Consider the following 14,441-nt stretch of genomic DNA (forward strand, 5'->3'; position numbering starts at 1 on the left):
GCCCCATTCAGTAGCAGGCCCACATTTTCCCTAGTCTTCCTCTTGCTGCTGATGTATTTGAAGAAGCCCTTCCTATTGTCCTTAACATCTTTTGCCAGGCTCCAACATGGCCTTAGCCTTCCTCACAGCATCTCTGCATACTCTGACTGCATTCCTATAATTCTCCCAAGTAGCCTGTCCCCTCTTCCACAGTCTGTGTATTTTCTTCTTCTGTCTGAATTTGGCCAAGAGCTCCTTGCTCACCCAGGCAGGTCTCCTGCCGTTTTTGCTGCACTTCTTACTCATAGGGATGTACCGCTCTTGAGCTTGGAGGAAGTGGTGCTTGAATACTAGCCAGCTCTCCTGGACCCCGCTTCCTTCTAGAGCCTTAACCCATGAGATTCCACCAATTAGGTCTCTCAAGGGCCCAAAGTCTGCTCCCCTGAAGTCCAGGGTTGCAATCCTGCTTATTGCCTTACTTCTTTCCTGCAGGATCCTCAACTCCACCATCTCATGGTCACTGCAGCCAAGGCTGCCCCCAACCTTCACATCTCTAACCAGTCCCTCTTTGTTGGTAAGAACAAGATCCAGCAGGACACCCTACCTCATAGGCTCCTCCACCATTTGTGACAAGAAGTTACCATCAGTGCATTGCAGGAGTCTCCTGGACTGTTTGTACCTTGCTGTCTTGTCCTTCCAGCAGATGTCAGGGTGGCTGAAGTCTCCCATGAGAACCAGGGCCTGTGACCGTGAGGCTACTTCCAGCTATCTGTGGAAGGCCTCACCAACTCCCTCTTGCTGGTCAGGTGGCCTGTAGTAGACACCCACAACAGTGTCCCCCATGTTGGCCTGCCCTTTGATCTTTACCCATAAGCTCTCAACTGCCTCCTCCTCCTCCACCCCTAGGCAGAGCTCGATGCATTCCAGTTGCTCTCTCACATAAAGAGCAACTCCACCACCTCACCTTCCTGGCCTGTCTTTCCTAAAAAGCACATAGCTATCCATGACAGCATTCCAGTCATGTGAGCTATCCCACCATATCTCTGTGACTGCAATGAGATCATGGCCCTATGACCACACACAGATCTCCAGCTCCTCCTGTTTGTTCCCCATGCTGCATGCATTGGTGTACAGGCATTTCAAAGAGGTGCAGTTTTCCCAGGAAGGGTGTACCATAGCCATGTCCCACGTGTACCTCCCCAGCTGCATGCACCCATTGGAGGCCCCCCCAACCCAATGTGTGTTCTGTTGTCTACCCTGTCTGTATGACACCCTCCCTGCCCCCTCCTACATAGTTTAAAGCCCTCTTTACTAGGCTGGCTAACCTGTTGGCAAAGGCAAATGTGCCCCGCTTGGTGAGGGGAATCCCATCTCCCCCCACCAGTTGTTGGTCTTCAAACCATGTTCCAATGTCATAGAATCCAAAACCCTGTTGCCAACACCAGCCGTGTAGCCAGTTATTGATTTGCAAAACTTTCCTCCTCCTCCCATGCCTCCCCCTAATCAGCAGGACCAATGAGAAGACCACCTGGGCTCCCAGACCCTTGACCACCGTGCCCAAGGCCTTGAAGTCTTCTTTGATTGTCTCTAGTTTGTTCTCTGTATCATTAGCACCCATGTGAAAGAACTGATTTGAAAATGCAAACTTTTCTTTTGAAAATCTTTGAGAAAAAATGGTTTTGGAAGTCTGAAGCCTTTTGAGCCCTATATTTGTTGACTAAAAATGACCAAACAATTTTGAAATATTTTTCAAATAAAATACTATTACCTCCTCAATAAATTCTAGCTATACTGTCCATATTTCTTTAAGTGACCAAATACAGTAGAAGCTTACAAATTATTAATCTCTAGGTATGATTGTTTTCATGGAAGAAAAGAAATAAAAATGAATCAGATTTATCTGCCTGTTCTGGCACAAGGAACAGCTTAGTGCAATGAGTAGAGCTTGAGTGCAGGACTGTGAAAACATAGACTCTATTCCTAACTCGAGCTTGGAAACAACTTGAAGCAATATACCATGCTTCAGTTCCTCTATCAGTGCAAGAGGGATGGTGAAAGATGCTTGTTTTTACTATAAATTGTTGTGATCTCTACTGTTAAAACACTCTTCATTTAAACACTTTTCATTTTTAAACTGGGCCTATTGTCTTACATTTCATTACTGTTACCAGTGTGCTACAGAATATTCACTCTGAAGGATTAACCTGAAGTGTAACTCTAAATCTGTGATAATAATCAAGGGTGTTTGTTGAAGGCAGCTACTTTAATAGAAGTCTTTGCTATGGTTTGTAAATTTGAAATTAGAGCACATTAGATCTCTACTGAGCGTTTTAGGTAAGTGATTGATATCATATATGAATGAAAAGATAACTCATGGAAGTGGGAGAACATTCAAAAATCTATTTTTTCTGGCAGGATGGAGAAGAAGAAGATTCTAATGAAATCCAAGGCTGCTGCTTCAAACCTCTTACAGGCACTGCATTCTCTGTACCAGTTTGGTCACCTCTGTGATGTGACAGTTCACACAGAACATCTAGGAATTCAAGAGGAGTTTCTGGTTCACAAAGCAGTCTTGGCAGCTTCAAGCAATTATTTTAAGGGGCTTTTTCTGCATGATGAAATGTTGGACACTAAGAATTGCACAGTGACTCTACAAGACATTTACACAGAAGAGTTCACCTCCTTTCTGGAGTTTGTTTATACTGCAGAGGTAGAGATTGAAGCAGAAAAATTGCAGAGGATGAAGGAAATAGCTGAAAGACTTGAGTGCAAGGATTTGCTTGATATTTGTGAAGAAGTGAAGGCAGAGGGCAAGAAAGGTTTAGATTTGAGCCTCCATCTTAAGGGTCAGCTATGTGAAAATGGTGGATCACAATGGACTCACATCCAGCAAGAGGAAGACTGCAAGCTAAATAACTCTTCCCAAGTTGTGGCTATGCCTATGCAGAGAAAACTTTGGCATGGGCAAAAGCATAAAAAGTTGCTGGCTGGCTATGAACTCATTGAAGGCCAACCATCAAATCGTGAGCAAGCAGGCACTGCCTTTCCAGAATCAAAACCTAGGACAGCAAAGTTACCAAAATGTAACAAGACAAATGCTAAAAAGACAATCAGCATGGACATCATTAGTCTTGAAAATGAGGCTAGTCAGTCTCTCTTAAGTCAGACTGACTCAAAGGAAGCCTGCATAGTAATTAGAAACACACTGCCTGAGCAATGGGAAGATGAAAACAGTTTAATTTCCAAATTTTCCAGTAAAACTGAACATAGGAAGTCACTTCAGCATGTGGCAAAAGTCCTACCAAACGTTGTGTGTGAGAAGTGCAATGAATCGTTCCATTTCGTCAAGCAGTATCGGTCACACATGGAGCTCAAGCATGACATTAATCTTGCTGTCAAGTACAGCTGTAACATATGTGAGCAGCTCTTCTCCAGTCATCAGAACCTCAGGCAGCACCAGCTTGCTGCTCACAATGATGAGCAATGCTTCTTCTGCGTGTTCTGTGACAAGAGATTTAAGTGCCAGAAGGACATAAGTGATCATATCTGGAGAGTACATGAAAAGAGGCAGGATCCCCAGGCATGCCCATACTGTGACAAAGTTATCAGTTCCAAGTGTGGCCTGACAGTCCATATACGAACGCACACTGGAGAGAAACCTTATAAATGTGAACAATGCTCTGCAAGCTTTGCTCAGAGGTCTACTTACAATACTCATGTAAGGTACAGCATTCTGTGTGTGTGTGTGTTGTGTATGTGTGTGCTGTGTATGTGTGTGCACACACATGAAAATGTGTTTGTTTCTAGGCACCAGGATGTGTTTTTGAAATCTTGATTGCTTCAATTCCAGAAGTCCTTGGACCTGATTAGAAGAGTGTTGAAATCAACACAGATTTTTTTCCATGGACTTCTTCAGACTTTCAGTCCAGAATGCTGTGTTGAGGTTTTCTAAACTACATATGGAATTCAGACAAGTATTTCCCATTGAATCAAAGAAGACTTGTGCAACCAAATCTCTGAGGTGATCTTTTGCAAGCCTCAGTTATGGGTTTTTAAATAGGGGCTTGAGAATAAGTGACATCTGTTTAAAATGAACAAGAAAATGTCCTTTTCATAAATGAAAGGGCAATCTTGTGCTTTTCAGTATGTTTTTCATGGGCCAAGTATCCTGCATGCTGTTTTGTTAAGTAGCATGAGCTTCTACTGTAGACTTACCAAGCACTGCTTGCCTGAAAACAAGATGCTGAAATTGCACAATAGTTTCCAGAGCTGCAAAAGCTACTGCATATGTCAAAAGTCTCATTACCCTCTCTGTGTGGTATGAGATATAAGAGTGTTTTACTAGATTCCAGCTTTGTTTTTAAAAATGTCTAAAAATTATTGCTAGTTCATTTCAGTAGCCAAAAAGTCTTCTAAATATGTCTTGAGTGCAATGGATATAGCTCTGACTTTTTGCCTCATCTGTAGTCCAGGGTTTAAAAGTGAGAACTTGCTGGTCCCTATAATTTTCACTGAGGCTTTAATATTTGGAAAAATGTCAGCATTAACTATTTGACTGGTAGCCACTGCATTGCATAGAAGGTATGAGACTTATTGTAGCAAAGAGAATAAATGGAGAGTGTAAAGAGAGAGAAAAGGGATGGGGGAAGGGACAGAGGATGGATAGCTTGAAAAGGAATATAGTGTCAGTATTTAAAAATGACAACATTGGGTCAGACCACAGGTTCAGGTAGCTCATCATCTTGTCTGAATAGTAATTGAAGCCTGGAGAAAGAGTGTAGAAAACCAGGCGTGTATACAGCAATATTTCCTGCCTTTCAAGGAACTAGCAGAAAGGCAGAATGAGCTGCACTGAAGATGACTCTCAGTCTCTGCTATCTTCACATTTGAATGAGTAAATCTAAGCAGTATCTTTCTGGATGCTGTTTTAGGCTGACCCCATTGCTATGGCTGACTTTTGCTTAAAGTAAAAATAAGGTCTATATGGCATTTACTAAATCCCAGTAGTGAGAAATAGCTTTACACTAGCTTTTTACACCTTTGCAAACTTTCCTTCCCTAAGGTCAGTTGAGGGCTATTTAGCCTCTTGTGTTACTTAAAACAATTGAAGGCATCCTTGTGCAGTGTTACATGAGACCAGCACTCCAAGGTGCAGTGGATCTAGTGGCAGTGATTTAGCTGCCTTTGTATAGTGAGGTTAGACCAAAGGGTGCAAGATCTGAGGAACTCTTTGCAAAGCTAATAAGACATGACTCCCTTTCCCTGCCCCCAGTTCTCTATTGGGACTTTATTAACAGAATGTTCTTTGCTTTCCAAGACTTTTTCAGAATATTAAGAGCTCAAGGGAGAGTGAGTTAGGTACCTTTCCTCATTTATTTTCTTGCTGATTTTTCTCATAGTTCAGAGGGAATAAAATATTTCCTCCTTCCTGGAATCTGTGACCAACTTCTGTAGCAGTTTCAAGGGCTGCTTCTGTACCTAGGTAATGAGTATGGATTCTTACTCACAGTCTGCTGTAAAATACCCTTGTTTCATTTTGTGTAGATCCCCAAGGTGAAGCATGAAGGAATCTGAGTTTGCAGATTCCATCTGCAGAGGCTGCAGTGATCCCTGCTCCTTTAGCTGAGAGTTGGCCTTGGGAGTGGCAGAGGACAGTGACCTTTTGCATTCACGGATAGAGCTGTAAAAAGCTGCTTTGCTCAACAGCTTTTGAATTCTTGAAGTATCCAGCTAAGGGACCTCATTCCTGATGTGCTGCTTTTCTCATCCCTCCTCTCTTCTCCACAGATCTCAATCTTATCATCACGCCATCTAACTTCCTGAAGATTCATTCCCCAGAGGATGACTTTCTAATTCTTATAGTTGTATCTGATATTAGGGCTCCTTCTGACATTGAAGCTGAAGCCTTAAACATCCTTAACTGTGCGAAGTGATTGCCTACATCATTAGGAGTGTTGCTGAACATGACTTTTAGACATGTAGTGATGCACCTAATTCAATTAAACACCAAGCAAACATGCATTTCCCAGAAAAATTTCTCATCTTTTCAGATTACTCTCAAGGTATTAAAGTTTATAATGAAGAGATGAAGCCGCAGCTTTGTTGTCCTATACATAAGCACTGTTGTTTCTAGTAAGAGCAAGTCCTAGAGCTGAGCAGTGTCTGTTATCTCCTGGAGAAATCATATGGTATGCAATGAAATCCCTAATACTTCAGTTAAAGCGAAACATCTGTTTTCAAGTAAATGCAGAATCATACCTGTACTTAAGCAGTATTTGGCTCATTTCCAAAAAAGTCTTCATTTTGCAAGCCCTCTTTGACCTTTAGTCCAAATCTGTGTTTTTCTTTGTTTGAGAACTGTTTTTTTTAAAAAAAATGCTTCTAAATCAAGAATGGCAAGCAGAATAGCTTGTTTAAGGAGTAACTAGAGATCAAAGAGAGCGCATGTGTGTCACTCCTTATTTATTGATATCCCAGAATTGCAGAATGTTTGAGGTTGGAAGGTACCTCTGGAGATCTAGTCCAACCCCCTTGCTCAAGCAGGGTCACCAAGAGCATGTTGCCCAGGATTGTGTCCAGATGGCTTTTGAAGATCTGCAAGGATGGTGATGTCACAAACTCTCTGGAAAACCTGTTCCAATGCTCAGTCATCCTCACAGTAAATAAGTTTTTCTTCATGTTCGGATAGAGCTTCCTGTGTTTCAGGTTGTGCCTGTTGTCCTCTTGTCGTATCGCTGGGCACTGCTGACAAGAGTCTGGCCCCATCCTCTTTACACTCTCCCTGCATATATTTCAACGCCTTGATAAAATCCCCCCTCAGTCTTCCCTTGTGCAGGCTGACCAGTCCCAGCTCTGTCAGCCTTTCCTTGTGTGAGAGATGCTCCAGTCCCTTGATCATCTTAGTAGCCCTTTGCTGAACTTGCTCCAGTAGCTCCATATCTCTCTTATATTGAGGAGCCCAGAACTGCACACAATATTCTAGATGCGGCCTAACCACAGCTCAGGAGTGTGTGTGTGTGTGGGGGGGGGTGTGCAGAACAGGGGGGTAATCACCTCCCTCAACCTGTTGGTGATGCTGTTCCTAATGCAACCCAGGATACCATTGGTTCTTGTCCACAAGGGCACACTGTTGGCTTATGGTCCACCTGTTGTCCACTAGGACTCCAAGGTCCTTTTCCACAGAGCCAGAGCTGCTTTCCAGCAGGTCAGCCCTCCAAATAATCAAAAGCCCCCGGTAATAATCAAGTAATAATAATCAAAAGTTCACCAGGAGGACCTCAAACTATATTTGGAAAAATGTATCTGTTAATCTCCAGTCACAGAAGCATAGAAATTAAGTCCATAAGAAGCCTATAAGAGGTCACACAATGCATCCATATACACTAAGATAGTATCAGCTGTACCTATGTTATTTCAGTGGATGTTTGTCTAACTTGTTCTTAAAACCTATGCAGTGCATGGTCCTCATCCTGACTAGTGGTAAACATAGTTAACCACAACAGAAGATTGTTTATAAGGAATTCTGCTTTATTTTTCCATGTAGAGGTTTAATCTAAATTCCCCTTGTTTTAAGGCCTTAACTTCTTGTCTTGTCTACTGTGGTCTTGGAGGAAAATTTACAGTCCATCCTATGTTATTAGTCACATGACAAATATGTATACCCAAAAGTTTCCATTCTTGGTGAACTCGAAGATCTTAAAATTTTCTCTGCAGTCTTGTCAGCAAATGTCTAGCATAACATTCATGGGGGGCTGGAAGGAAGAGAAAACTGCTCTTTGAGCAATGTTTTTGCAAAATAACTTGTGCAAGCCATTTAAATTTTTATCTGGGCCAACTCTGCAAAATTTTCCCATTGTTTGGTTCTCCAGAGACGCTGTTAATTCCCTAAATGGTATGAGGAACAATTAAAGAGAAAAAAATCTTCCTCCAAGATGTTCAGATATGAAGTGAAACAATTAAACCTATTAAAGTTGTGCTTTGTTGTTTGTTTTAACAGAAAAATCCATGAATCTGGACAAGAAAGGAAACTTATGCCAGTCTATTGGATGGTAGTTCCACCTGCTCATAGACCAAGTGCAACAAACCGTGAAAAAGCTACAGACAGAGACACACGGAATAGGGCACTGGAGGCTGAACTGCAAAGGTGTGCAAAGCACAGAGAACCTGACAGTTGTGAGGAAGAACTTGCAGATTCATCTATCACCAAAGCAGATAGTAGCAATGATCATGAGGAAAGAAAGCGGAAATATAAGGAAGCTGAAGCAAGAAGAGGAAAAAGGAATCAAGAAGGGAAAGAAGATGAAGGTGAAACGAATGTGAAAGGAGAGCAGGAAGGAGATTATGAGGCAGGGTATTCAGAAGCTGAAGATAGTAAAGACAATGAGGAGGTCTGTACTGAGGAGGAGGATGAGAATGGTGAATACTCTAACGAGAAGGAAGCTGAAGAACATGAATCAGATGAAGACTTTAAAATAAAGAAGGTAATTAAAAGTGGGGTGAATAAGAAGTCTGCCTATGTAATAACATGTGATAAATGCAATGAGCAGTTTGTTTCCCGGAAAAAGTATGTGGATCACTGCAGAGAAGTCCATCAATGTTTGCCTGGTAAAGTTTATCAGTGTGACATCTGCAGCAAGTCATTTGCTAGTTACAACAGCTGGAAAGAACACCGAGCCTGTGTCCACACTGAAGAAAGGCAGTTTGCCTGCACCCTTTGCAGTGCTACTTTTAAAAGAAAGAGAGATGTAAGAACACATTATACGCGGAAGCATGAAGGCAGAGTCAAACGCCCTCTCTGTTCTGTCTGCGGGAAGATCCTCAGTTCCCGAACAGCACTAGTGTTTCATATGCGGACACATACAGGAGAAAAACCTTACGAATGTAGCATTTGTCATTCAAAATTTGCTCAACCATCACAACTTAAGATCCATACCAGGTCAGCCTAAAGTACTGCTTCTCCCATTACTACATCCTGCATGCATAGTGTACTTCATCACTTTTTCCTTTTCTGACTTCCCAGTTCTGAGTTGTTCTCCTTGGCTGTCCTTCTAACAGGAATCCTGGAATGTAATTTGATCTATCATATCTGTAATTAATTCTTCTATGCAAAGGCTGTCTACATCTGGTCATTAGATCAACTTCAGTAGGGATTTTGAAAAAGACTCTCCATCCAAACTTACAAGCAAAAACCAAATGTTTGAAATTGAGACTTCAAAATAAGATGATGGCCATCACTGATGTAAAGCAGCATAGGCCAAAGAATTAGCCTAGGACCTCAGAGACCAAGGTTTAGAACCCTGCTCTTACTTTATCACTCTGAGCAAGTCATTGAGTGTGGGATTTCATTTCCGCTATGGTATTTAAAAACTGGACATCTCATCTGGGCTTCCTCCGTCGTCAGTGGAGCTAGATTGGATATATTACTCTGGCAGTATCTATGTTAATGCATCCTATTCCAGGAGAATATGAATCATACCATGGATTTTCCCATCTATTTCTAAACAGAGAGTCTCACAGATAGCTTATTAACTCTTGGAGGGCTAAATTAGGTGAGAGAAATCCCATCATTAGACTGCAGACCCAAAAAATGGGGACAGTAGGTTTTATCTAGGTGTTCTTACAAAGATGAAAAAACCTTTTGAAGCTTGCTGATTCTGTAGAAGTAAAACATCTGAAATATCAAGATACTTGTCAGCTGAAAAAACAACAGCTATGCTCACTTACCGCAGTGTAAAATGTGACCTGAATATTCAGAACAACTCGAACAAAGCAGTGACACCTGGGTTTGAGTTTGGTAACTGGTCGTCTCTAATTTGCAACATTTTACCCAGCAACTCAAAATCATGCATTATTTTACCCATCATACAGTCCAGGTTGGAATAAGAAAAGTCAGCACAGTATTTAGAGGAAATGTTAGGATCCCTAGCTCAGACTTTCCCTGATATGAGCTAGTTTAAAATCAGGTTTCCAGCATGTATTCTGAAACACAGCTTGCCTTTCTTTAGTGTCTGTAGTCTTAAAAATGAGAACATCCTACTCAGTTAAATATTACAGGCCAGAGAGTATGGGGCTGAGGGATTTACAGAAGCCAAGACTATGGCTCAGAATGTCTCAAGAGAACTGCTACTGGCATCATGCTGGAGACAATCTGATGTGCTTTCTATCTTAACGCAGCAACAGCTTGTTATCTTCCTGCTTATATCTCCAGTGCTTATGCTATGAGCGATAAGCTTTAGAAGAAAAGGTGTTCTTTTTCAGGGCCTGAAAGTGGGGTAAAAAAAGACCCCTAAATAAAAACCAGAGTGACAATTAATTTTTTGAAAGCCAATATTACAGGCAAGATCAGCCTAGCTTAGCTAGCTTAGCTTAGCTAGCTTAGGACCATAACCAAAATTCACTGACAAAACTCTGCTGACCCTAAGAAGCTGTACTGAAGTGCATTAGCTGAGAACAAACCGTGAGATTTTTTTCTTTTTTTGTGAGATCAGAAATACCCATCAAATGGATATCTGCCATATTTCAATGGTTCATTTTTCTTTCAGAGGCGGGCCAAACAGTTTCTTGTGAGTACCTCAAAATTAATTGATATCTAGAGTATCACAGAAGAGTAGAATATGAGTCTGAACTGATAGCCAGAACACGGTAGTTTTTACAGTCTTTTAGCTGGAGTTTAAGGCAGGAAGGGGAAAAAAGGAATGGCTTGAAGCAAAGTGTGGCTTCACTTAGAGGTCCCCTTAGAGGACTTGTCCATCAGTTGGTCTGACACAATTTAATGGAGCTACTGTCCTTCACTCCATTTGAAGTACACATACTCAATTCTAAGTAACAATCTGTGCTAAAACTTCCCCCGCTTTTTTAGTGAAGAGGAATGGTTTAGTTCTGTTATCAAGCAACAGAAAGTTACCCATTGGGATCTGGGTCTGCAGAAATTTTTAGTGTAGCACATATAGAGGTAAACACTCCATTTCCTGACTGAACAGAACATACTTCTTTGCAGTTCCTTCATTTAAAATATGTAAGTATGCTGCCTGTAATGTGTACAATATAATTTCAGATGCAGTATTTTATGAACAGCATATAAGAACTATTTTATCAATAATTATTTGTGGTTCACTTCATTTAGGTCCCATACAGGGGAAAAACCATATATTTGTGAGGACTGTGGGGCCTGCTTTGCTGATAAAGGCAAACTCACCGGCCATAAAAGGACCCATACAGGTAGGCATTAAACACCCATGTTTCTTCTCTCTGGTCCTACTGAGTTCATCCACAGAGGAAAAATAAAAACTCAATTCCTGTTACTACCTGAAAAGAGCTAACAGGGAATTGAAGATACATTTTTGTAACTCAAAAGAGAGACTTCAGGTATCAGAAATGAACTTTCAGGGAGAGAAAGACATTTGAAAGGCAACTTTGAAGTACATAATTGAACAGAAATGTAGTATGGGGAACTGGAGAGTCCTGTGCACTGAAACAGTAATAAGGGGTAAGTGAGTGAGTGAGTGAGACCCCAAGGGACGCAGAGTACGCAGAGGGTTAAGGACAGAATCAAGGGATAAACAAAGCATACGAAATTAGAAAAAGCTTATAAAGTATATAATTCTGGAGAAGAGAAATATATGAATGTATAATATGTTAAAAACAGGGAGATAAACGTGCAGGAAACAATCTTTTAAAATTTGTTCAGGAGAAAATTACAGGGAGAAACTGATGAAAGAATTTAGAATGCCCTTTCTTTCTACTCAGGAGAACGCCTTTTTAAATGTGATGTGTGTGGAAAACACTTTGCTACCAACGAATACTTAAAATGCCACAAGCGTTGCCACATGGGTGCTAAGCCGTACAAATGTGAGGTTTGTGGGAAAACATTTGGATTGAGAGCCTCGCTAGCCCAGCACAGTAACATCCATGCAGGTAATGAAACAAATCATGTTATGGAGAATAAACAGCACTGGAAGTTTGGATATGAAGTGCTTTTTCAGTTTGGGTGCTATCTTTTTATTCCAGAACCACTTTATAAGCTTCTTGAATTAGGTGATGAGGAGAAGCAGGGTTCATACTGATCCTGACTTGTTAAATCAGGATATAATATCATCTTGTATCATAGCATATCTTGTACATATATAGGTAGATATTTTTATATATCAAATGGATTCTCTCTTTTGATACAGGGTGGAGAACACATGTTAACTGGACCAAATGTACAATGAGGAAGATGACTTATGGACTATGAATCCTTCTAGGAGGCCCTGATTCTGCCAGTGTTTTTGCTCTTGGTCCCTTCAAAGGGTGGATAAAAGTCTGGGACCCATAAACCCCTGCTGTTTCTCTCCTGCATGGCAGTCAGTGCAGGACAGCGTAATGTCAGAGCAGAAGCCAGATGACACTTGTCCAGAAGACTGAGGCCTGTTTTGTGCTGTTGAAAAATGTTAGAACAGGCAGCTATTGTAATTGCTGCTATTTCCCTGGAAAGATCAGGGAGCAGTTTTTAGGCTTTCCTTCACAGCCAGGATAGACTAGAAACTAGGAATGTAACTTTAGAAACCAAGATCCCAAAGCACGGATCCTCCTACATACACCACTTTATCCCAATGCTGCTCTTTTCAAACTTCTTGTAAAAAGTTCAGAATGCTCTTTTTGGTACATTTAAGTCAGGACCAAAAGAACCTGTCCGAGAAGTCTGAGATTCCTGTTTTGTTTTCAGAGACCCGTCCATACTTCTGTGAACAATGTGGAAAAACATTCACGCAACAAGGTGCTCTGCGACGCCACCAGCGTATTCACACTGGAGAAAAGCCATACAAATGCAGAGCTTGTGAGAGAACCTTCACAGATATGTCCACCTTGCGGAGACATGTGTTGGTACGCTGCCTCTCAAATACGTTTTTGGCGCTTAAACTGTGGTATAGTGACATTTAACTTAGGACTACACTTCTCGAGCTGAAAGAAGGTTCTTTGCTTACTGAGGGTTCATGTTTGTCCTTAACTTCTGATCTTTATGAAAAGGAAATTATAAGAGATTGAAGATTGGGTCTGGGAGGTTAACATACTAGCTTGGTATGGCCTTTTAAAATACATTTCTGAAGTGTGCAGAATTTTCCTCAGTGCAAGAGCACAGCAGTTTCTATAGTCAAACCAATCATTTCCAAAACAGTTGTATCTTTGTCTTCAAAGGAAAATCTAATCTTATGAAAATATATGAGGAAGGATAGTGGCTATTTAAAATGTTTACCACTAATTTAACAAATAGGGTACTATCATGTTTTGTATTACTAAAGTTTCTTTGGTGTTTTATGCCTCTTATTGGAGATAGAAAGCTTATAACATGATGGTTTACAACATCTTCATATTGTACATGAATATGATTTTACATATTTTCAGAGTTCCAATACACTGAAAAATGGACTGCTGAGATTAATTGTTCTCAGAGACCTTTGGATTCTTGAAGTGATTGCTAAGAGAGAACATACAAGTTTTTTTCCAATAACAAGTTTTTAAGTCTAAGGTTTGTTCATATACTAAAGATCTAGTTTCTTCTGGAAGTACTTCCTGGCAACAGAGCCAGAAAAGCAGAGCAGAGTTAATAAAACAAATCCATTCTTCTCTTTCAAAGTTCAGCTTTTGCTTTACCTGTTAGCACATTCAAGCACAGTATCAGAGAGTTAACATTAATAGTGTTAGATTTTGAGCTTGATTAAATCCTCAGTTTTTAAAAATACTGTTAAAAGATTATGAATGAAAATTTTCTTATCTTTTCTTTTTTTCTTTCCCTTTTTCCTAGATTCATGACAGGAATGCTCACTGGAGAAGTTTCTTAATAGATCTTACAACCAAAAAAGACCATAATTGGTCCAAAATAGAAACATTATCAGAAGCCTGTATGAGTGAAGACTCAGGACCTGAAATTTGGTCAGTTGACCAAGGTAAACTTTATAAACCAGAAAGCATTATGCTTAAAAGAGTAGAACACATGCCATCTAGTGTTAATAATGCACAAGACACTGATCATTCTCTTTTATACTTATAACATCAGTTTTTCACCAGAAAACTGTACAGTCTCTCCATGTTATAATAGCCTAAACTATTTCAAATCTTTGCTTATTGTAACTGCCTCATTAAGCTATTAATATAGTGCAGTATCTTCTTTTTACAAGTGATCTGAAATTATATACATTGTAGTCAGAGAAAAAGTTTGTAAATCTTATTAAAAGAATTTATGCGAGTTAAGATTTTAAATATTTATATAATTTTATTTTTACAAAGTCTTGAATACATCATATGATAAAGTATCTGTTCGTGAAAGCATATATTTTGTGTTTGCATGTGTATATATATATATGCACGGCTTGTTCTGTTATTATAAATTACTGTCTTTTTAATAAAGCCATGTTCATAACATAAAATGACCATCCATCCTCTAACCAATATGTTTGCTTGTATTTGATTGTAGAAGATTTTCCCTG

At 40.3% G+C, this 14,441-nt stretch overlaps 1 protein-coding gene across 1 annotated transcript; it reads left to right on the top strand.

The window, feature by feature from the left end:
• The first annotated feature begins 2,160 nt into the window (after window positions 1–2,160).
• LOC134139082 (GDNF-inducible zinc finger protein 1-like) lies at window positions 2,161–14,109 on the top strand. Its single transcript, XM_062573452.1, has 6 exons — window positions 2,161–3,702; window positions 7,976–8,914; window positions 11,102–11,196; window positions 11,725–11,892; window positions 12,683–12,840; window positions 13,760–14,109. The coding sequence occupies exons 1-6, from the start codon at window positions 2,396–2,398 to the stop codon at window positions 14,003–14,005; spliced, it is 2,913 nt and encodes a 970-aa protein (XP_062429436.1). The 5' UTR covers window positions 2,161–2,395; the 3' UTR covers window positions 14,006–14,109.
• Window positions 14,110–14,441: the final 332 nt, after the last annotated feature.

Source organism: Rhea pennata, chromosome 3, assembly GCF_028389875.1.
Source record: "Rhea pennata isolate bPtePen1 chromosome 3, bPtePen1.pri, whole genome shotgun sequence".
Classification (NCBI taxonomy): Eukaryota; Metazoa; Chordata; class Aves; order Rheiformes; family Rheidae; genus Rhea; species Rhea pennata.